This window comes from Eretmochelys imbricata, chromosome 1 (genome assembly GCF_965152235.1).
Source record: "Eretmochelys imbricata isolate rEreImb1 chromosome 1, rEreImb1.hap1, whole genome shotgun sequence".
NCBI lineage: Eukaryota > Metazoa > Chordata > Testudines > Cheloniidae > Eretmochelys > Eretmochelys imbricata.
Window position 1 is genome coordinate 208219949 of NC_135572.1, and position 24419 is coordinate 208244367.

The 24419-nt window shown below is 43.0% G+C and overlaps 1 protein-coding gene across 2 annotated transcripts; it reads right to left on the reverse strand.

Annotated features, from left to right (window-relative positions):
• Positions 1–936: 936 nt before the first annotated feature.
• NAA50 (N-alpha-acetyltransferase 50, NatE catalytic subunit) lies at positions 937–24355 on the reverse strand. Of its 2 annotated transcripts, none has more exons than XM_077823086.1 (5): positions 24190–24355; positions 11264–11397; positions 10558–10677; positions 9032–9098; positions 937–4716 (listed from the first exon to the last, which is right to left on the reverse strand). In XM_077823086.1, exons 1-5 carry the CDS (start codon positions 24195–24197, stop codon positions 4536–4538), a joined length of 510 nt encoding a protein of 169 aa, XP_077679212.1. In that variant the 5' UTR covers positions 24198–24355; the 3' UTR covers positions 937–4535. The 2 variants fall into 2 exon arrangements, with proteins under 2 accessions (XP_077679212.1, XP_077679203.1); XM_077823077.1 differs by having other exon boundaries at positions 11264–11400.
• Positions 24356–24419: the final 64 nt, after the last annotated feature.

The following is a 24419-nucleotide window of genomic DNA, read 5'->3' on the forward strand; positions in this document are numbered from 1 at the left end:
CAAAAACTTAAAAGTTTTTACAAACCAATAAATGGAAAAAATTGGTTCAGGTCAATTAGACCATTTCATTTTGATAATTTCAAAGCTTTGTTTCAATTTTTTCACTTTTGTCTTTAGCTTTTTTTTTGTGATTTTTTAAAAATAAATTTCTAAACAAGTAGTTTTGAATCAAAACTTGAAATTTTTCATTTAGAAAATGTTGAAACAAGATCTTTTGATATGAAAAATGTTGAAAAAAGGTTTTGAAGTTTGGAAATTAGTTTTGTGCTAACAGTTTTAGTTGCATTGAATTGGCATTTTTCAGCAAAAAGTGTTTTGTCAAAACATTCCTGACCAGCTTTCTAGCAAATGACGCTATGAACAAGATGGGGCTGGGCAGCAGTGGGAACAGGATGAAAAGTGACCTTTTCTTTGATCCAAAACAGATTCACAGCGCTCTCTGCACCTTAAGACCACTTACTTCTACAGATACACACTACAGCTGCCTGCTTTTATAGCATTTCTCACAGGAAGCACGCTGTTTGTTCTTCAGGATCTGCAATGGCTGGCAATTATTTTCCAGAGACAGTTTAGTGGTTTTTAACCTACAAAGCCTAACATGTTTTGTGTTGATGCCCCTCTCCTTGTGCAATACCACAGAAGTACATCAGCTAAAGTGTCCACAATTGCTCTGGTCCCACATAAGGCAGGGGATTTCAGTGAGTGGCCCTTGATTTTGGAAAAGTCACTTCCCTGATAGTCACTTACACACAGCAATCACCACACTGCCAGATCCATACCACAGTTCATGCTGCTCAACTTACTGAAGATCATCAGGAGAGGAAAGCTGCATGGTCTGTGAAGAACCTGAGTAAAACCCCACACCTGATTTCAGACAGACCAAGGATTGATGGAAACAAGGCTAAGTTGCAAGAAATGCACAAGACAAATCATGGATGACAACTCCAATAGTGCACGTTTATTCTGAACAGTATTTTTAAAAGTTTTACTTTCAAGAGTTTGAGAAAAACAAAACATGCTCCTGATGTACAAGGGCAATGATCTAGATTAAAAATGGACCATCTTATTTGTAAAGAATTTGATTACCCCAGTAATTTAAAAGTCATAACATTGAGGATGCATCTGTAAGCTGCACAGTGCACCGGCACATTCAGACAAAGTCCTAATCAAGAGACAGGGGCAATCTTAGCCATGTTCAGTACGAGGCAGTTGCAGATTCCAAAAAAACATCCAAGCCAGCACAAACATTACAAAACAGACTCTGTGCATAGTTGCTGAACCTGGATCACAGCACAGGGGAGGAGAATGTAACAGTGGGGGTTTTTGGTTCAAATTTACTAGACATCACAGGGCACCATCAAGAATTAACACAATATCACTTATTTGTTTTAGCTGTAACAGCATTGGCAGGTTTAACTATTAACTGCACCATGTAAACTCAGCCCATTTGTGTATACAAAAAAAATATTCCATCCCCCCAGACGAGGGACATCCTTCTGGGTGCTTCTTTTCCCAGGCCCCTATATTATGGTTTCTGGTAGCGAATGTCTCTTTGTGGAGGACAGTATCTTCATGGTTCAACTGACGTATGACATAACCTATTGTAGAGAGGTTTAAAAGCAACTTGCATGTACACAGCCTAAATGTTGCCTGCAAGCTCTTCATCCAGAACAGAAGTGCTGGTGATTATTTCATAGACACTCCTAACTTTTTAAATCGTTGTGCATATGCTGTTATTTTCAAGCTAATGGGAGGTCCTGCTGCAGTAACATTTGAAGTAATAGAAATTTACTGCAGACAAACTAATACTCAACACTATTCCAGTGTCTCCTACTGACAGCACTGAGGTAAGTTCTCCTCCCACACCCAACAGTCTGGGTACACTAATATTAACACAACCGTTTGGTAGCCAGAACTATTGCCCTTCTTCCCATGTATGGGGTGCAGCTTTTGAAGAGGTTTTAGATGAAACCTTTTGATGTGTGTGCTTAAGAGTACAAAAAAACATTTTCCAAGACTAATAGTCTGAGAAAAGGAGCCTTGATTTCTAGTTTCTCTCCCTTCCACTTCCTATAAAATATTTAGTTAGAAGTTAGTGAGACCGGTTTGCTGTGGAATGGGAGTTCTAAGAATTTTTTTGAGGGATACATTCATAGAATGATGGCAGCCCAAAGCAAAAAGACAGAGACAACCAAGCAAGTCCAGACACCAGACTCATTTATGCTTTTGAAACCTGCAGGAAAACTGCCTACAAACCACTGATTTATGGAAGCCTACAACAGCAAATCCTAAAAAGCTCACCCCTATACTTACCTCCCCAACCCAAACACTTACCACTTAATTCTAGAAGAATCAAGAGCACTTGGCTTGGCACAAAAAACAGCTATGGTCTGAACTATAGCTGTGCTGCATGAACATCCTCCAATGCATATTCTCTCCCCCCATTAACACCTTTTAGTCCTGTCTACAACTGTTCAAGAAAACCATGTTGGCATCTGAGGAACTAATTGTGCTTCAACACTAATCTTGCTAGAAAGGTGCTGAAACTGCCTCCATAATCAGTGTAGGCAGGGTCTAACTATGCTATAAAACTTTTACAAAACTAGGTAATCTGTGGCCAAGGAAACACTGTCAGCACTTTTCTAGCTAGAGTCCACCACAGGGTGATATGAACACAGTTCCCCTGGCCACTCTAGCAAGGCTTTTACAAAGCCAACGGGGAGTTCTACCACCAAGACTCAATTAGCATAAATCCAGAAACTGAAGTCAATGAGCAGTTACTCAGTTCAGGCTCATCAATGTATTCAAAAAGCTCTCATGGTGAATAGTGATAGTTTTGGGGTTGCCTGTTTTTGATACCAGGGATCTAGATTGCATAATATGAGGTGAGAGACATTTTTTCCTGCCTTAGTCTTACACCCCCAATGTCAAAATCCTTGGTTCCCAAGTCAGCCTCAGAGCAACAGCACCTGCTCACGAGATGTATACTGTTATGTGCACCATGGGTTGGAGGCTTTTGAAGCAGATGGGCTCAACAGGCAGCTGCATTTTTAAAAACACTTATGGCAAAGGAATGCAGTTTAATCTCAATCTAGGTGATGGGGCAGGAGGGTCAGTTTCAATTCAGTGCATTTCCCAGATGCTTGGAGTCTCCTCTTAGGTCAAGTTGGTATGTAACTGCTGACAACAGCGTGTACAAGGTAGCACTGAAATTCATGCAAATGAAGCATGAAAGGATGCAAAGCAGAGCTCAGTAAAAAGTTTACTGTAGTTTTTATGTTACAGTACTAGGAAGAAGCCAGTCAACCAGCCTATTTTCCAAATCCCAAAAGATGTTCCAGTCTGAGCTGCTTTCTCTGATGCTCCATGAAACACCCTTTCACAAGAGAACTGCAACACTGGCAGGTGGGAGAAAAGTCTTCAGAGGAGTTCAAAGAGCAGTTCTTAATCCCTTCATACCCACAGATCATATAAACTCAGCAAGCCAAGCAGAGCCCAGGCCATTTCAGAGATCCCCTGCAAAGCTATTTGATTAGGGTCAGGACTCTGGTTTCCCTTCTCAGTCTCACTGCCTGGTTCCTCCACCTTTGCTCCAATCCCAGGTTTCTTTGTTACCGCAGGTTTGACAGTCCTAGCACCAAACTAACATTTGGACACAGGCACTTGCCTTAGAATTGAACTGGACATGATGCTTACAGTCCCTTCTCCCATTCCAGTAGTCTGGATAAAATGAACTGCCCCTTATGGACAGCTGAGATCTGGAGAATTTCACTTGCTCTTAAAACAAGCACCTCACCTCAGGATACATGTTTTTGCAAGGCTCTTCTTGCTGACATCAGATTTAGCTCTTACCCTGGCAAGAGTCTGGTCGGAATTGGGTAGGATGAATGGTGATGGTAGCTGAAAAGGAAGAAACTAAAACTCACTCTGAATCCTTTTTTGGGTCAATCAAGGAATGTAGCACCAGCTGGGGTGATAACTTTCAGCACAGGCACAATAAATGTGCTGGTAAACCAGCCTGCTCTTCTCAGCAAGAGATGGAGAAAAAGTCAAACAAAAATATTTGGAAAGATTAAACATTTTGGGGGGCCTGGGGAAGAAGAGGGAAAAGAGAATTGCTAAAACAAAGTTCACACATATTTCAGGGGCTGTAAAAAACAAACTGGTATTATAGAACTCAAAAAGGACAAGATATTGCTTTTTCTTTCAACACAGACTTTTTTAGGCCCTACCTTTCGGTGTGAAAGCAAGAGATAAATCACTCTCTGAAGGAGACTGACTTCAGGAAAGCCTACCCAAGCCCTCCACACCTCAAACTAGGGAGATCTGTACACCTCTTCCTATCCTGTTGAACAGAAAGAGCTAAAAAAACCCAAACATGATTGGACAATCCTTGGGAAAAGCATTACATTTTGTTGGAGAGAGGGCAAGAAAAAAAAAAGATGAAGGGAAGGGGGGAGAAAAAAAAATCAACAGGCCTCTCTTTCCTTATTTGGCGACAAGCAAGTGCAAGAAAGTGTTCATTGGGGTTTTGTTCAGTTGTCGGTCTTTTGCACATCTGCATTCTGGCCAAGACAAGGGGTTTTGAGGTTTTTCTGGAGGACATGAGCATCTGCTGGCTCTATCCTCTTGTAATAGTTTTTCTTCGTCTCAATGATCTCAAAGCCAAACTTTCTGTAGAAGTCGATAGCTGACTCGTTGCTGATCTGGACATGCCTAGGGCACACAGGAGGATAGAGAAAAAGACATCAGCATTTTCTGTAGTATAAAATGTAGCCTACACACCCAGGAATTGTATACCCAGGGATAGAGAGTAAGGGCTTGTCTACACTGGCAATTTACAGCACTGCAACTTTCTCGCTCAGGGGTGTGAAAAAACACCCCCCTGAGCACAGCAAGTTTCAGCGCTGTAAAGCGCCAGTGTAGACAGTGCCCCAGCGCTGGTAGCCGCGCCCCTCGTGGAGGTGGTTTTCTTAGAGCGCTGGGAGAGCTCTCTCCCAGCTCTGTGTCGCGACCACACAGGCACGTTAAAGCGCTGCTGCAGCGCTTTAGCACTGCCAGTGTAGACTAGCCCTATGATGGAGGTGAGGGGGGGTAATGCTCTAGAGTTAGATGCCATGGTCTAATAGAGCACAGAATTGAGAATTAGGAACTTCTGACATCTAATCCCGTGCTAACACAGATTTCCCTTGTGACTTTTAGCTAACCACCTCACCTCTCTGCCTCTATTTCCCCATCTGTAAAATAAACCTAACCCCTCTCGAGAGAGCTGTTGTGGGGATCAACTAGCTAGCATATAAAGTGCTTTGATTATATGAAGTGTTAAGTATTAACATTATCAGCTCAGTAGTTTCCACCTTGGCAGATATTTTGTGAAATATAACAATACAACCTAGTTTCACTGGAGACACTACTGCAGTTTGATTCTGTAAGTTCTTTCAGTAACACGCTCTAAACACTACAGTAAAATCAGGCTTATCAATGACAATCATGTCATGAATTCTACCACAACAAAAGAGTGCTCTGATGGTATTAACACATGTCCTGACCCAACCCACACAGGCAAGACCAGACTGTTTAGATGTGGTTGGGGCTTTGTATTACAGCACCTTCCCTCCTATACAACAGTTTTTGTAGCATAGACAGATTCTGTGGGGTTTGGGAAACATTTCTCCCTCTTCTTTAGAGTTTTACAAAGCTTGGGAGAACAGAAACTCTTGGGGAGGTGGCGGATAATCCCCCTAAACAGCCTTTAATTTTCTATTCTAAATTGCTAGAGGACTTAATTTCTGTCATGGGTCTTATAAAAAAAGATTTGTGTTTCGACTCCCGCTGGCTCAATAGTATCTGTTAAATAAATATTTTCAGAGTTGAACAGACACTCCAGATGCTTGTGATCTAGATGCTTTAGTACAGCATTTCCCAAATGGTGGGTCCCAGACCCACTAATGGGATGGTAGCAAGGTTCCAGATGCATTGCCACATTCAGGACGAGATTAACCCATCACAGGGCCCTGGCCTATGCAAACACACACTTCTCTCATCCTGGGGCAGAGGGGAGGTCTGGAGGTTTGGACAGTGAGCCAGACCTGAACTCACCTCGCAGCAGTGGCTCCAATCCTGAGGGGCTAGACCAACTCCCAGCTCCAGGATCTGTGAACCCATGCATCAGGTCACAATGCCTGGAGCAAAGCTCAGTGGGACAGGAGCACCACACTGGAGTGAGTTTGTTCTCCAGCACTTCCCCGCCCTCACCCCAGGGCGTCCCTTCTGCAACTGGGCTGGGATTAGGGTTGCTGTGTCAGGGTGAAGGGTGCATCTGTGTAATAGTGGTTCGCAAAGACAGACAAAATGCATTTGGTGGGTTGCCTTAGTAAAAGGTTTGGGAATCACTGCTTTCACATATCAAGGTCCTAAATGACATGATGTGGAACCAATGGAACAAAAACAGAGTCCAGTCTCATCACCGGCAATGGTCAACATCTAAGAGGGCATTTCACACTTACGACATAAGGCCATGTTTTTGAACATTAGTTGCCTAAAGTTAGGGGCCTAAATTTGAAGATGTTGGCCCAAGTGTCAGCAAAACCAAGAATATGGCCACCCGTAACAGGTATTTGGTGTGCCCATCTTTGCCAGCTATTCATCTCCCATCCTAGAACAGTACTTTGGTAGGTTGAGAGAGAGATTATGTAGGGCGCGCCACTCCCCCTTTTTTTTGGCAACAGCAGCAGATATTTCAGATCAATTAGTCTTCCAACGTGCACATTACTGTAGCTTCTTAACTTGGAGACAGAAGGAAAACTAGTATTCATTAACAAATGTTTAACGATGGGCCTAATAGGCCACTACCTCTGAGGGGAGAGAGCAGGAAGCATTTTAGTTAGTTTGCAAACAAGCTCCACTGCAAGGCTTTTCCTATCAGTCACTACTAGCCAGAGTCAGCACAGTAAACTTTTGAGAATTCTCCCATTAGGGTCTTTGCTTCAGCTTCCTGCTAATGCAGTGCTGGGTGTGGGGATTGACCAATCCATCAGGAGATATTAGCTTGTTAAACATTCCACATACTAGGGTCCTCAGCAATCCTGGTGGAGGCTCAAGATTCAGTCAACTGCTCTGAAGTAGGATCGAAACCACATTTTCTAGTGATCTGGTGTTTTAATGTACATGTGTGGACTGGGTATCATTATAGACACTTACCACCTATGACATTTTAGTTTAATATAGGATTTATAGTATTCCCTACTCTAAGGAGAGGAGATATCAGTGTGGTAAATGTTTGTTTATTTTTAAATGCTGCCCATTGTTTAATTGATCTTGCTGTTTGGCCATTAGCATGTAGTTACAGTGCTTTAAAATAGGGCTGTCAAGCGATTAAAAAAATTAATCGCAATTAATTGCATGATTAATCGCACTGTTAAACAATAACAGAATATCATTTATTTAAATATTTTTGGATATTTTCTACATTTCGAATACGAAGTGTACAGTGCTCACTTTATATTTATTTTGATTACATATATTTGCATTGTAAAAAACAAATAGTATTTTTCTATTCACCTAATACAAGTACTGTAGTGCAATCTCTTTATCATGAAAGTTGAACGCACAAATGTAGAATTATGTACAAAAAAACCCACATTCAAAAATGATTATTATGTCCCTTGATACTTCAACCACCATTCCAGAGGACGTGTGTCCATGCTGATGACGGGTTCTGCTCAGTAACGATCCAAAGCAGTGCAGACCAACCCATGTTCATTTTCATTATCTGAGTCAGAGGCCACCAGCAGAAGGTTATTTTCTTTTTTGGTGGTTTGGGTTCTATAATTTCCACATCAGAGTGTTGCTCTTTTAAGACTTCTGAAAGCATGCTCCACACCTCGTCCCTCTCAGATTTTGGAAAACACTTCAGATTCTTAAATCTTGGGTCAGGTGTTGTAGCTATCTTTGGAAATTTCACATTAGTATCTTCTTTGCATTTTGTCAGATTTGCAGTGAAAGTGTTCTTAAAATGAACAACATGTACTGGGTCATCATCCGAGACTGCTAGAACATGAAATATAAGGCAGAATGCAGGTAAAACAGGAGATATACAATTCTCCTCCCAGGAGTTCAGTCACAAATTTAATTAACGCTTTTTTTTTTTTAAACAAGCGTCATCAGCATGGAAGCATGTCCTCTGGAATGGCGGTTGAAGTATCAAGGGATATATGAATCTTTAGCACAAATAAACATAAATATCTTGTGATGCCAGATACAACAGTGCCATGCAAATGCCTGTTCTCATTTTCAGGTGACACTGTCATTAAGAAGTGGGCAGCATTGTCTCCCGTAACTGTAAACAAACTTGTTTGTCTGAACAATTGGCTGAACAAGAAGTAGGACTGAGTGGACTTGTAGGCTCTAAAGTTTTACATTGTTTTGTTTTTGAGTGCAGTTATATAAACAAAAAAACTACATTTGTAAGTTGCACTTTCATGATAAAGAGATTGTACTACAGTACTTGTATGCAGTGAATTGAAAAATACTGTTTCTTTTGTTTATCATTTTTCATGCAGTGAAAATATCTGTAGTCAAAAATAATATAAAGTGAGCAGTGTACACTTTGTATTCTGTGTTGTAATTGAAATCGATATATTTGAAAATGTAGAAAAACATCCAAAAATGTTTAATACGTTTAAATTGGTATTCTATTGTTTAACACTGCAATTAATAGTGACTAATTCTTTTAACTGCGATTAATTTTTTTGAGTTAATTGCATGAGTTAACTGTGATTAATCGACATCCCTACTTTAAAATTCAGCACTACTTTTGAAGGAAACCTTCCAAAACTAGGGAAGCGTCTGCTACTGGGCAGTGCCTGGAACAAATCTAGAATTTGAGTGCTGAATGGCTGGGCAGTATTTGTAAGATGGGACCAGTTTTGATCCATCATCCCACAGCAATTGAAACTGAAATATTGTACCCTCCTCACTCCCCTATGGAGCCTCTCCCAAGCCCAGGAGAGCAAGAATGTCATTTACTTACAAATAGATGTTGTCAAAAGTGCCATCTTTCTCACAGATGTTTAAGACGTGATTCAACATTTTAGTTCCTGCCAAGGAATAGAGAGAGACTTAATCACCCCACAAATGTGCAACCAAATCAGTTTAAAGTTTGCAGTCAGCTCTGTAACTGCTTAATTCCCTAAGCAGGGATATACTGCTCTTAGTGAGTTCATATGACATATTCCTAGAGCAAGTGCTGAAAGCATTGCTATTGTACTCTGAAATTAGCATACTATACTGCACTTCATGTTTTAAGTGTTATTTGAGGCTGCTATGAACATTAAAATCTATACACTGGATATTTTAAACAGTAACTTAAAATTAAGTTGCCTAAATTCAAAGGCCTCAGGGAGGCTTAAAAATATCAATCACAAGGAGGACTCCCTGCAAAAGAAGATATTAAAAATAGGAGAAACCTCATGTCAGAAGACCAGGAAACATATTTAGAACAGAAAAGATTATTGAACATAATAGTTTGCTCTTCTGTAACACCTTTCATGAAAGATTTCAAATCATCTTACATATTTATGAATTAAGCCTCCCAACACCTTGTTATGTATTTTCCCCATAGGTGAACAGATGCAGAGAGTTTAAGCAAATTAAATTTAAGGTTAATAGGCCTATCTTCCCTCCTTTGACTGTTCACAAAGTCTAATTCTTTATAATTTCTTTTAAGAAAATGCCTTAATGCTTTTAAAGTTAACAGAAAAAGCTTACAGCCTAACAATGCTAATAAGCAACTCTATGTGGTACCAATGATTTGATTAGAGAACCTTCTTCAAAAGAAAACTTCCAGGGCCTCAAAGTGAGCAAAGAATGCGATTAAATTTAAGTAATAGCACTGACAGTATTAACAACATTACCTGACAAGCAGGTAACAAATAATTTAAATGAATAAAGCTCCGTTTTTGGCTTTTTGTCCCAGTGAAAGATTTTAATGGAAATAAAAGGCCTGTATTAATGTGAGAAGCCCATAGATCTGGGAGAAAAAGCTGAAACCCCCCCGAAACTATACGCTATGATGTAGATAGAAAATAGCAGCTCTCCTCAAACAAGGAGAGTTAACTTATTGTGATGGAAAACTAAGATACATGGTGACTGGATGGAACATTGTCCAGTGGGTTATATTTCTACGTGTGCCAGTGACTGGCTGTGAGACCCTAAGGCATATCATTTCACCTCTCTTTGCTTCGGTATTTTTTATCTGTAAAATAGAATACCTACATCACAGGGAGGGTCTTAGGCTTGATACACGAAGAGCCCTTTGAAATCTTGAGTTAGAAAGCAGACTCACTTCCACAGGACAGGGAAAGCAGAGTTCACTATAAAACAAGTTCTTCTTTCCCACAGCTCCCTTCCTAAGACAGGAATCATCTTCTAATAAAGCATTAAGTTCTGCTGTATCAAAGGAACTGAAAGCTTTAGAAAAGCATTCAGAAGGCTGCCCAGCACTTTTTTTTTTTTTTTTTTTTTTGAAGATGCAGATCAAAATGCAGGTAGCCTTACCTATTCCTAGCCTTCGGTAGGGTGCCAGGCATCCAAGTGTCATGATGTAAAGTCTCTTCTGGTTCTGAGAGTGATCCACTCTGCAGCACACTGCACCCACTGCAATATCATTGAAATATGCTGCCAGGGAGGGAAACAGTCAAGTTTTGGTCATTTAGAAATCTCAAGTCTTATAAATATCCTATCCTTCATTTGTCTTCCTTCACTTCTCTTCTTTTTCCCCATAACCACTTTTTCCCTTTTTCTGGGGAACATGGATAATTATATTCTTCCCGAAAATACAATAAAACTTTTAGTCAAATAAGTCATATGGAGATATATCCAATTAACTTCTTCTACACTGCTCCAAGAAACATTCAGGTAAATGTTAAATCTTGGCTGACATTTTCTGGGTGATGTTTGCCCTGTGGTGCTCATGTCAAAGGATTTGATTAATCAGAAGTCCAGCCAATGAACCCCGTAGGAAAAAGGGGTAAGATTCCACATACATCTTCCTGTGCTTCCCCTGGTACTGAACAGAACACCTACTCCCAGTAAAGAAAGACCCTATTTAGACTGCAAGTTCTTTAGGGTAAGGACTGTGCCTCATACAGAGCTAAGCATATTTTCACTGCTTAACAGAACAGGAGGAGCTAGTGTCACAAATACCAAGAACAGAGGAGGGTAATACTTCCACCCACCCCCAAACTACGGACAAAAACTGTACCTAATTTAGCTAGTTCGCCAACCTCCAGCACATCCTTGTAGAACTTGTCATTGTAGCTGACAGGAAAAATGACCTGATTTAACCTCTTCAGCTGCTTAATGTTGTGTGGCGTCACATCTCCCAGCTCGATCCGGCTACTGGAACAAATCAAAACATGCTTAACACGTCTACAAACCCACAATTTATAAGTATATCAAATATTTAAAACCAGGTATTTTATTTATACATAGAGGGCTAGTTAGCTGAACAACCAATTGAATAGCTACCTGAATCATTGGTGTGGGGTCAACACGCACACACAGCTCCTACTCCCTCTTTTGCGGGCAGCTGCTTTAATACCAAGAAAAAGTCCCAATCAGTACCATAAATTCAGAAGATGCTAAAGGTCTTGAAATGGTCACACAAGGCTGGCTCTCCACAAAATACTGTGTCTGTGTGTGTGTGTGGTTGTGCCAGCATTGGAGAAAGAAAGCAAAAAGAGAACATGACAAGAAAATGTCAGAATCACCCTGTGAGCCAAGTGGCACTAGTTTCCAAACCTTCCCCTTAAATTTTTACCACAGATTCACTAAGATTGCCTCTGTGCCAGCCTCATGCGTGCCTCTCTCCATCTGTTCAATGTACAGAATAAGCTCCTTAGCCAAGTCCAACTACTAACAAGATAGTCCTGAATTTGTGCTGATTTTCAACAAAATCAGGGGATGAACCTAAGAGAAGTCAAATTACTTAAGAAAGGCAGGTCCTCCCTAAACTTCCTTCCCAGAGAGTCCTGGAGGCTGCACAAAATATTGCCACGAGCACTTGAGCTAGATCTGTTTTAATATGCTGGTGAACTACTGCTTGGGGGGAAAAGGTCACAGATTACAGTCATCAAAGTCACTGGTCCTGTTAAATATGACAGGAGCAGAACTGGGACTGTAATCTACAACTTTTGAAATACCATTATGATGAACAATACTGAGGAAAAATAACATGCCCTTTCATAAATCCAGAATACAGACTCCTGGTAGGAACATGATGCATCCAGGACAGCAATGTGTGGGGATATCAACTGTATACACCATCCCTGCCAATTTCTCTCCAAGCTATGGAGGGGGACTTAAAAGAATGCTCCAACAGCTTTAGCAAGGACTAGCATAATGAAAAAAAAAAAACAACCTTGTTCCAAGTGGACAGCTCTATATACACAGGCAGCTGCCAGCTCATTGTGTGTTATGACTGAGGAGCAAGCCTGGATGATTCCAGATTAGTCTACGGCCTCAATTTTATTGACTAACGTATAGACAACTAGAATTTTCTTCTGCTCAAGAGACACCATTAGCGTTTTGTTTTGTTTTACACTCTATAACAATTCTGTTTTCAGGAAGACCATTTTACAAAGACATATGCAGGCTGGCAAGGTTCGAGGTAAGTACACTTCTCTAGAATTATTTTGATTTCCTGCACTTTTTTTCCTAACAGCTAGAGCTGTTCACACGGGTTAGTGTCTTTAGAAGAAAAAAAAAAGTATAGATGACATATGCAGAACACTGTAAAACAAGTATGACCTCTGCTGAACTAGGCACCCTGCTGTCTTCAAGTACTGCCCCAAACATGCGGGATACAGTTTAGCTCTGTTTTATTAAGAGATCAACTTCTTTAAGCAAACAATTTTTTAGTCTCTTGATTAGCTACTGACAAGTTCAACTGTATTTAATCACTTTAGGTACAATATACATCTTAATTAACTATCAAGTCAACTACCACCAGCAATGAAGGAAGTTAGGTTTTTGTTTTCTAAGCATAGTGTTATAGCCTGAGAGAGCTACTACAGATCTTAGGGCCACAGTATAGAACCCCCAGTATGTACTTTAAGAAGTGTACACAGCCCAAACACACACTTTATAAAGTGTGCATTATTTCTGTACAGCTACTGAAGAATTCACAAGGTCTGCAAGGCTATTTCATTCATAGATTCTAAGGCTTAGATGACGATAACGATCCTTCTGAGTTTGATCTCCTGCATAACAAAAGCCATAGTTTTCTCCTAGTGATTCCTGCATTGAGCCCAAAAACTTGTGGCTAAGCTACTAGAGCATATCTTACCTTTCAAAAAGCCATGCAGTCTTGATTTAAAGACTCAAGGGATAGAGAATTTACTGCATCCCTTGGCAATATGTTCCAATGGTTAATTACTCTCACTGTTAAAAAATATTGCATCTTATTTCCAATTTGAACTTTGCTGACTTCAACTTTCAGCCACTAGATCTTGTCATATCTTTGCCTGCTAGATTAAAGAGCTTTCAGGTATAGAATCACAGAATATCAGGGTTGGAAGGGACCTCAGGAGGTCATCTAGTCCAACCCCCTGCTCAAAGCAAAACCAATCCCCAATTTTTGCCCAGATCCCTAAATGGCCCCCTCAACGATTGAACTCACAACCCTGGGTTTAGCAGGCTGATGCTCAAACCACTGAGCTATCCCTCCCCCGTATCAGATAGAAGATACAGAAGGTATCTTCTCCTTCTGTAGATAATTATAGACAGATCCAGCCCCCTCTTAACCTTTCCTTTGGTAAACTAAATAAGTTAACCTTGGTTAGTCTCATTGTAAGGTGTGTTTTCCAGACCATTAATCATTCTTGTAGCTTGTTGCTGAACCCTCTCCAGTTTTTCCATTTCCCTTTTAGAGTATGACACCGGCACTGCATGCAATATTCCAGTAATGACCTCACCAATGCCATGTACACAGCTAATATCACCCTACTTCTATTTTATAGTTTATTTAATATATCTGAGTGTATTAAAAGCAGAAATGACTGGGAACCAAGTGGCCCTGTTGAGCTATTCCACAAAGTACCCATTTTTCTTGTCACCCTCACAGTTTTTGCCATTCCCTCTGTGTCACCGCTATCTCTTTTGCCTTAGGCTACTCTGAGCATGTCTACATTAAGGATTTTGGCACTACTGCATCAGTGCAACCTCTCTCCTTTTCCTCAGCATAATTGCACCAATGTAAAGCAAGGCTTGAACCAACGTGACTTACCCTGGGGCAAGCAGTGATGTTGCAAGCCCCTCTTTTCACTGCTGCAAAAAATATCTAACATGCCATTGGTGTAGGGTCTCATCTAAACATTCACTCAGCGCTCTAGACCCAGTCTATATGGTTCTTCTAAAATCCACACGCTTGCAAATGGTCCTTTAAAATGCATCAAACCCAGTTCTTGATAGCAGGTGTAACTGGATTTCATCTCGAAGAGTCAGTGCCAACAAGAAGAGAGAGGACCAGATACAATGCCATAGAGGAATCTTTTGTTGAAAGCATATTTTCAGTGTTATTTTCAGTATATACCACTACATGATTGTCATCACATAAATTAGACCCCAAAAATCTTCATGAACTGAAGGAGAGCTTGGCCCTCCATTCCTCACCACACAGGCCTCCCTCTCCAAATGCTCCTCCAGTTTGCACAGGACTTCAAAGCCCAACCTGGCCCAACACTGCTCTTCGGAGCACCTGCGTGGACAATATCTAATGTCCACAACAGGCCTTAAAGATCTGAGAATCACATGAACTGCATTAGCTCTGAAGAACTGTGGACAAAGAAAAATAGATTCATTTTGTCTAGGGAGAGATAGGACAGCATAAGTACATGGAAAACAGGGACCATTCAGCGCATACATGCTGAAGCTCACTATCTGCAAGAGTCACTCTGTACAGACAGACAGTTTTCCGTCTTCAAATCTAAGGACTTGTAAAGTTGCCCTAGACCAAACATATCTCGGACAAAGCATATATATTTGGCCATGCTTTTCTCTTCATTTGCATCAGTGACAACACAAGTATAGCGTTTGAAAAAAAATGTTAGTAATGAACGTGTATTCTTTTGTTATTTGCTAAAAACTATTCTATGCCCAAGGTATTAATGAAAACTGTTTACTTTTTCTATTTAGTATATCCTGAGGAGGCCATCTCTGTGCATTCCACTCTGTATGTAATTTGTTGCAGAATTTCTATCCCTTATGGTGGTGAAGAAAACTTTAAAGACAAATTCAGGGTACTCCCGCACTACAAGTGCTACAGTGGTACAGCTGTAGCACTGTAGCTAAGCCACTCTAGCATAGACACATACTACTGCAATGGAAGGGATTTTTCCATGGCTGTAGTAAATCCACCCCTTTGAGAGGCAGTAAATAGGTCAACAGACTAATTCTTCTGTCAACCTAATTATGTCTACAGTGGGGGTTAGGACAACCTAACTACATAGCACAAGGCAAGAAATTTTTCACAGCCCTGAACAATATAGCTAGGTTGACCTAAGTTTTAGGTGTAGACCAGACTCTAGTGCAGATCTCTAGATCACGATTGACTGGTCAATCCTGGAGCCTCTAACAATCGATTGTGATCTCCAGCCCCAAAAGGCTCCCGGCCTGCCCTATGCCACTCCCAGAAGCAGCCAGCACCCCCCTGCAGCCCCTGGCAGGGTGGGGCAAGTGTCTCCGCACGCTGCTCCTCCTACAAGCACTGCCCCTGCAGCTCCCATTGGCCAGGAACAGGAAAGTGTGGCCAATGGGAGCTGCAGGGGCGGTGCTTGCAGGCATGAGCAGTGTGTGGAGTCACAAGCCGCACCCCCCCCCCCCCGGGGCCACAGGAGCATGCTGGCCGCTTGCCTTAGCCCTGCTGTGCCACCAACCAGGAGCCGCCCAACGTAAGTGCCACCCAGTAGGAGCCCACATCCCAAGCCCCCTCCCAGAGCCAGCAACCTGCACTCCCTTCTACACCCAATACTCTGTCCCACCCCGGAGCCCACTCCTGCACTCAAACTCCCTCCCAGAGCTTGCACCCCTCACCCCCTCCTTCACCAGGCTCAGCCCGGAGCCCACTCCCACACTCCGAACCCCTCTGCCCCAGCCCACAGCCCGTACCCCCTCTCGAAACCCAACCCCCTGCCCTATGAAAGTGAGTGAGGGTGGGGGAGAGTGAGCGATGGGGGGGGTGGAGTGGGCGGGGCCGATCCTGGGTTGCACTTAAATTCAAAAAGTCATCTTGTGCGTAAAAAGGTTGGAGACCACTGTTAGTGTAACAGATGCAGTCATAGATACTCAAGTCTTCAGACAGCCTGAAACAATCAATGATATGAAATGTCCCTATCTTAATGGAGCATTAACACTGAAACCGACAACATTATTTCACTAATAATTTTAGCAGAAACATCCACCTAATGTCCTCATCCCATAATCTCAAACTACTGACAACTGTATAGGTGACAGAGGAGTCCCATTTGTCCCCCACCCGGATGCCAAAATTTCTTGCTCTGACACCCCACTCCCAAATTTCTACTACAACTCCCAAAAGTTGTGTTTTTAATACAAAATTCTGCAGCCCGTTAAACTTGTCAACATAAAATAGAATTTAATACCAAATTAAAGCAAAGTGTCAGGATTGTACTGTTTTTTACTAAGTTAGATAATACAATCTCCACTGACCATTTAAATGACGCTGACAAAGAATTTCCAGTGTGTAGTATGTGTGTGTGTACAATGTGATGAAATTCAATGGGCCTCACTATGGAGTTTAGGGCAAGTGTGTCACAACATACATGCAACTTCAAGTCTGGTGGAATTTGAGTCCATTGGACAAAAATACTACACCATTCTTCTTCATCAACACTTCACTAAGTGATTTTAAAAAAAAATCTCAAACTGCAAAAGTGTTTAATTTACTTTAATGTCCAAAAAAGTCTACTTCATGTTTTCAAAAAGTCAAGCTCAATGTCCAGAGTTAAGTTACAAGGATGTCTGAGGAACCTTGTCTTACGATTAGAAGTCTAGTAGCAAGTGGAACTCCAGAGAAACTTTGGTCTTTCCATACTATATGGCACTTTTCATCCCACAAACATTATGTAAAGGAATCACTTCACTACTGAAGGGCACCCATGACTTCTGGGGTATAATGCAGCTGCTGACAATGCACAGAAACATTACACAAATTTAAGAAAGGAAACAAAGAACGATTCTACATCAAATTGAAATGGAAGTAGGAATTTAGTGAGGTGCTTATTGCTACTGAAACTGGAAGCCTGCCCAGAACACTGGCATTAACACGTGCACTCTCACTATCACTGCTCTACAATCTTTCCAGTGCTTGCCAAACACAAGCCTGCTTCCCCCGAGATCTAATTACAACTCATTGTGGTATGGGTTGAAAACCATACATAGGGGAGCGCAGAGTTGGTGTTACTGTGCAAACTGTAGATTTGAAGTTGGTAGGTAAATAACCTATTTGGCCCTGGTGGAACTGACAAGTCCCACTCACTTCAGTGGCGGCAGCAGCATCTGCTTACACCAGGGCAGAATGTGTCCCCTTGATGGTGTACTCAAAGGAAGCAATGCTGTACCAAAAAGAAAAGGAGTACTTGTGGCACCTTAGAGACTAACCAATTTATTTGAGCATAAGCTTTCGTGAGCTACAGCTCACTTCATCGGATGCATACTGTGGAAACTGCAGAAGACATTATATACATAGAGACCATGAAACAATACCTCCTCCCACCCCACTCTCCTGCTGGTATCCTTATCTAAAGTGATCACTCTCCTTACAATGTGTATGATTGGAAATGGCCCAACTTGATTATCATGCACATTGTAGGGAGAGTGGTCACTTTGGATGAACTATTACCAGCAGGAGAGTGAGTTTGTGTGTGTATGGGGGTGGGAGGTGAGAAAACCGGGATTTGTGCTGGAAATGGCCCACCTTGATTTTCATACACATTGTAAGGAGAGTGATCACTTTAGATAAGCTATTACCAGCAGGAGAGTGGGGTGGGAGGAGGTATTGTTTCATAGTGTCTGTGTATATAATGTCTTCTGCAGTTTCCACAGTACACATCTGATGAAGTGAGCTGTAGCTCACGAAAGCTTATGCTCAAATAAATTGGTTAGTCTCTAAGGTGCCACAAGTACACCTTTTCTTTTTGCGAATACAGACTAACACGGCTGTTACTCTGAACGCTGTACCAGTTTACAGTTCAAAAGGAATTCAAATTATTTCCCAGAAACATGGATCATGATGAGAAGCTTCAGTGACAATCAATATTCAGAGCTTTCAAAACCAGTTAGAACCCACTATAAAGAGGAGAAAGGGAAATTTCAAGTTTTTTTTTTAAATGTTACAAGAATCTCAGCCCCATTCAACCATAAAGCTATGTCTACACTACAGCTAGGATCGATGCTCTGAGATCGATCCACCGGCGGTCGATTTAGCGGGTCTAGTGAAGACCCACCAAATCGACAGCAGATCGCTCCCCAGTCAACCCCTGTATTATACCCCCAACGAGAAGAGTAAGGTAAGTCGGCAGGAGAGTGTCTCCCGTCGACCCCCCACAGTGCAGACCCCATGGTAACTCAACCTAAAGAACGTGGACTTCAGCTATGTTATTTATGTAGCTGGAGTTGTGTAGCCTAGTTCAACTTACCACCGTAGTATAGACATAGCCTAATTAATGCAAGTCCCTTCCTAAAGGGATGTACCTGACTGAAACAGATCTCTGTGTAACTGATAGCAGAGCTCAGATTTATCTAAAGCAGCTGGTGTTCTAAATTTAGCAGAACAGAATCTCCAACTCACAAATTTTACTGGAGGTATCAAGGAACAGTCAAAGTAAGCTGGGGGAGAAAAAAATTTAACACAACAAATTGAGGACTTAGGAGAGGGTTTGCTGCCCAGTATACAGCAAGCTAACTTTATTGCTTCTGTTTTGGCTTGCAAGTTAAAACAGAAGTCAAGACAGGATAATGCACTCCCATAAATTAAAACTGAAACAGAGCTATGAATGATCTGCAAAGCATAGCTTTGCTTAGAATCTCCTCCAAAGCCAGAAGAGCCTCTAGTTTTCTTAAACAGATTAGCTTTCTTGCTAGGCACACAGGTTACTCAGGGTTCAGGGGCATGTCAGTTTGTTTTCAACTATCCCTTAAAGACCTGTGGGTTGCACACCTACTCTGCTTCCCTGCAGCATTTTTCAAATGCAGCCAACTGTGGGGGAATTGGGGGGTGCAAAGCAGCAGCCCCTCCCGCAGGGCTGCCAACAGGAGTTGGGCCGTGCCCTCCTCTGGAGCCAAAAATGCTGGAGCAGGCAGCTAGTGTGAGTTTCCCCACCTTTCCGGGGATGGTGGGGGTTCAGGCTCTGGCCATGCTGCCTCCAACTGTGGGGCCCTGGCTGCTTGGCAGCAGGTGCCAGCCCCAGCCGCCCATCCATCCCATTGCCCCTGCTGCCTCCCTACCCACCTCCCCATATTTGGCTTAAATTTGTCCCCTGGCTTGCCAGGGCTAAGTAAATGTGTGTTTCTCATGTTGCTTCTGATGCAGCCTGTAGTGTGCTGTATCAAATGTAGCTGTTGTGTGATGGTCACATTCTACCCACGGTACATGAAAGCGTAGGATTACCAGATCTAGGTCCTCAGTTCAGGACTCACTTTCCTAGCCAACTGAAGGACAAGGACATTCCTGTATTATTGTGGCAGTCTACCTGTCCAGGCACAGCAAAGAGTCCAACGTGAGCACAAGGCTTCACAAACTTGATCTACAGTTTGATATCCTCAGGCATTAGGGCTTTACATGTTTCCTCAATACCTACTCATCTGAGGTCTAAGCCTAGCCATAGCTATTCATCATGTGCTCTTCAGGGGTTTCATGCATATTACCACCACTTCTCTGGCCTATATTCAATGTTCCCAGCTGTAGTCTCACCTCTATAAGTCCACAGAGAGCCAGCTGCCTCTGGAAGAGCTCATCTGCAAGGCTTCCAAGTTTCAAAGCTTTTTGGGGGAATAGGGGGTGGAAAAGACCGTTGATTACTATGCATATGTGTAGTATCTAGCATAGTAGGGTCCCGATTTCAGTTGGGTCCCCTGGACCAGTGTTTCTCAACCTTTTTGATTCCAGGGACTAGTTTTCTGCATTCCTGAACTGTGTCAAGGAGATTTTAGGGACTGGCATTGGTCCATGAACCGGTTATTGAGAAACACCACCCTGGATAATATCATGACATCTGAATCAACCTGTAGAGTAGAGTCCTTAAGGCCACAGATAGAGCTTCTGAGAAACTGCTTTTTTGTTTTTCATTCCTCTTTGAAGTCTGCCTTTTGGCTAGACCCCTCCTGCCTCAGCAGGTGGTATAACTTTATTTTCTGACACATTACAAATCCCACAGAAATGTTAATCAGCAAGTTGTAACTTGAGCTCTTGCAAGTCAGTGAGAACCTCCCTTTGTACAGTCCTTGCTTGGAGGCAGCAATGTAAAAACTTTAACAAAACAGTGTAACAGAATGTGATATAGAGACAGGGATGCTATTCGCAACTGCTTTGCATGCAAACAGTGAGGTCAACAGGGGGCGGAGTTCAAGTTCCTCTCACTAAAGTCCCCCCCACAACTAATCAGAGCCAATATTTTTAATTAAAAAAAATATGAAAACTAGATTTATGGCAAAAATAAGAGAAGCAAAAGTGGATCTCCATGGACCATCAATTTCACAAGCTGCAAAGTGAACAAACATGAAAAAGTTTTGCAGATAACCTTTACATTGGATAAACTTAGTGAGTAAGGCCTGGTCTACACTACAGGATTAATTCGACATAAGCTGCCTTGCCTTGACCTAGCTGTGGAAGTGTCTTCACTTAAATTTGGCTCCAGCTGACATAAGTGCCTCTCTAAGCTGCTTTTGTAACACCGCCTTCCAAAGCAGCATAGAGTCACGGTCGACGTAATTAGGTTGAAGCAGTGTTAGTGCAGAGATTCATTGCTTACATCGACTGTTACTGGCTTTCACGAGCCACCCCACCATGACAGTACAATCGATACAAGCACTAATGGAGAGAATGTGCACCGCTGACACAAGGAGTCAAGTGTGCACACACACAAGCGATTTAATAACTGCAATAGCTGTATGTTGATGTTAAGTTAGGTTGATGTAATTTTGTAGTGTAGACATGGCTTAAGTCATGAAAAAACGGGGAAGGTGTAGAAGATGAGAGAAAAGCAAATGTGATCATGATCTTCAGAAAAACAAATGAGATCCTGATAATTACCCTTCCAAAAGTCTAATGTTTAACCTCTCGTAAAACAGAACAAATCAGAGAAAACTGTTTTTCACAGCTAGATGATTTCACATCCTCCTTGAAAGAAACCACAGCTCTTCTCCATCTTATGCAATATCTGTCAGTAACAGGGATCTTTCTGCTAGAACTTCCAGCATTGGAAAGTCCAATGGACAGGAGTTTTAAAAATGGGAAGAGGCTCCCTCCAGTAGCATAGGTCTCCTTAGAAGAGAATGATGGGAACTTCTGCGAGCACCAGCAGTGGAAGACTTGTTCAGAAGCTTACAGTTCGGCTCACTTGCTGGAATCCAAGGAGCCACAGCAGCTGCCAGCAGAGGCCCCTTAACTTCTCATTGATTTCTCCTTGCTCTCAGCAGAGGGGGTTCTGGGCCTATGCAGATTCTATGGCCACACTAAATGATATGGTAGATTCAACATAGAACGTGAAGCAACTGCACACGCAGCTTCACTGCTGCATGTTCTTCTAAATTCAGAGAGATTGGAGAGAAGAGCCATAAACCACATACACTGTGCCACTGCCTCCTTAGATTTGAAGGGTCACAGAACATTAGAGGACTATGAATGGCTTCTTCCAGAACTGACCTGAATGGAGCAGGATTGGGGACATAAAATTGAGTATTAAATTGTTATGAGGGGGTGGTAGTGGGGTGTTGTACTTGTATGGGAGCCCCAAACTCAGAAGCCACTGAAAGCCAAGAGTACACAGAACACAACAGAGCTGCACTAGAGGGATATATAACTATATCCTGCCAAGAGACCCCAGTCTGGTCTGCCCTGACATGCATAGACATACAAGTATCATATCCAGGCCCAAATAGCTCCTCTGTCTGATACACAATCAACATGGAGTCAGAGGAGAGCCAAGCTGTAGAAATCTGCATGATGGGTTACAAAGAGAAGAAAAAGACAAAATTCTAGCTCCAGCAACAAAGGGGCGGACCTAACTTAATAACTATGCCAACTGCTGGCTCACCTTTGCTGATCAATTCTATTGCCCTTCCCTACACCAAATAAGGTAACTCTGACTAGCTCCAAGGGAGTGGGAAAAGAGAAAGGAATCCATCACTCCTGTTGGGCAATCTTTTATTCGTATGCAATTCTATGGAACCATTCCACATTGTTACCTGATGTCTAAGTTTTGGAGCCTGTTTTTTATCTCTCAGCTTCACTGACTCAGTCCCCGAAAACCATTTAAGGTGTTTGAAATTAGTCATGAAAATGAGAGATAACCAAGTTTTTATCATCAAGCAGCCTTGGTTTGTGACCTCATCCCAACTGCTAACAAGTTAATAACAAATAGAAAGTGGTTTAAAAACCTAAGAACTTCAGCTATCATTCACCCTGCCTTAAGCTGCCAAACTGGAATAGTAATATTGGACACTTATAAAACACTTTCCAAACAGTAATTATTTGCAACACCACCTCTGGAAGACAGCTTAGGAACACCCTTATTTTATAGAAAGAGAAATTGAGACACTAGACATAAACAGGTCATCAAATCTGGGAACAGAACCTTGGTCTCATGACTTCCAGTCCTGTGTTCAAAGCACTAGACCATGTTACCTCTGTTTAGCAGTGGAATCAGTGTGTCATTTACCACATTTGTCACCCTCCTACATTTTCACAAGACAACCAGAAAGGGAGGGAGACCCCAAACAGATTACACTGCAGAAATCATTGTTAGCTACAAAACATAGCTCTTTTTCATCCATCCATGTCCTGCAACCTCAAAGAGATGTCAATAGAATTTAAAGACTACATCAAAGCAAATACTCATGGAAATTACACCATCCTTTCAAACCTCCCTATAAAGCAGTCACACAAAATTCTACCTGGCCTGGGGCAGGCAACATTTTAAGATAAAACATTATTTCCAACGCTGTTCAATCCAGAACTTTGCTGAGTGACTTCCAGCTACTAATTTGATGACACTAGTTATATCTTCTTTATTATTATCGTGAAGGGAGGCTAAGGAGATTGTATGCTAAAACCAATTTGTTTTTATATCAATTTGGCAAGATAACTTCACAGGAAAGACCTCTGCACAAAATGATAATCTATATTTCCCAACAGCGGAATGGAACGAACCAGCTTTTCCACCCAGTATTTCTGTAGTACAGCAGATAAGGTGAGACAAGGACTAGGAGAGCCGCTTTTGTCGTGCAGGTGGGATACTTTCGAAGGGCAACGTGCTGTGAGCTTCTTGTAGATAAACATCAGTGTTTACCAGACAGACCTTTAATGGGTTTTACTTTAACACTAAGCACCGACTGCAACTCAATAGCTGAGTTTTCTCTAGCCCGTTCCACACACAAGGTATCCACACGACAACCAACAATCCAAGAGCCCGGCCCAGCAGCACGCCCCAGGGGCCGGGCACGGACAGCCGGGGGCTGCCCGGCTGAATGGAGGGCCCCAGGCGGGACTTGGCCGGGAAGCGGCGGGGCACGGCGAGGGGCGGACAAGGCGCGTGGGGCGGCTGGAGAGCGGTTAACGTCTCGGTGTTCGCGCAGCTTCGCTGGGGAGCGGCGGAGGCGGCCCAGGAGTAGGGCTGGCCCCCGCCCCGGGAGGATCACGCCACCAGTCCCGGCAGCCCGCGCAGACTCCGGGGCCGGGTAGGACCAGGCGACTTCCCCCACTGATCCCGCGGCGCCTGGGGCTCCCTCGCTGGCCAGGGCCGAGGCAGGGCCAGCTGCCGCCAGCCGGGGATGCCGGGCGGGAGCTCGGCAGCGGCACGGACCCGGGCACGGGGAGGCCCCGGTCACAGCGAGGCCGGGCCGCGCCAGGCCCCCCGGGCTCAGGGCCGAGCTGGAGCTCGGGGCCACACTCACCCCTTCATGGTGCGGCCTGGCGGGGCCGGGATCCGCGCTCAGTGCGTGCGGGGCCCGACGATGCGGCTCCGGCCTCCTCCTCGGCGCTGGCGGTTCGCCCTGCAGCTCCCCCTCCACATGGGCCTCGGGCCGCCCGTCCGCTGCGCTCCGCCCCACCCCGCCGACGTGACCCCTCACCTCGCTGCGGCGTGACTGGGCCGGCGCTATGCGGCGGCGCCACCCACGTGACC

Bases quoted from the DNA above. Each gene is read 5' to 3' on its own strand.
- NAA50 (XM_077823077.1), bottom strand. The intron at 9,099-10,557 runs GTAAGGCTACCT...ATTCCTTGGCAG, and splicing joins CTACCGAAGGCTAGGAATAG to GAACTAAAATGTTGAATCAC. The intron at 4,717-9,031 runs GTAAGTAAATGA...TGTGTGCCCTAG, and splicing joins ACTTTTGACAACATCTATTT to GCATGTCCAGATCAGCAACG.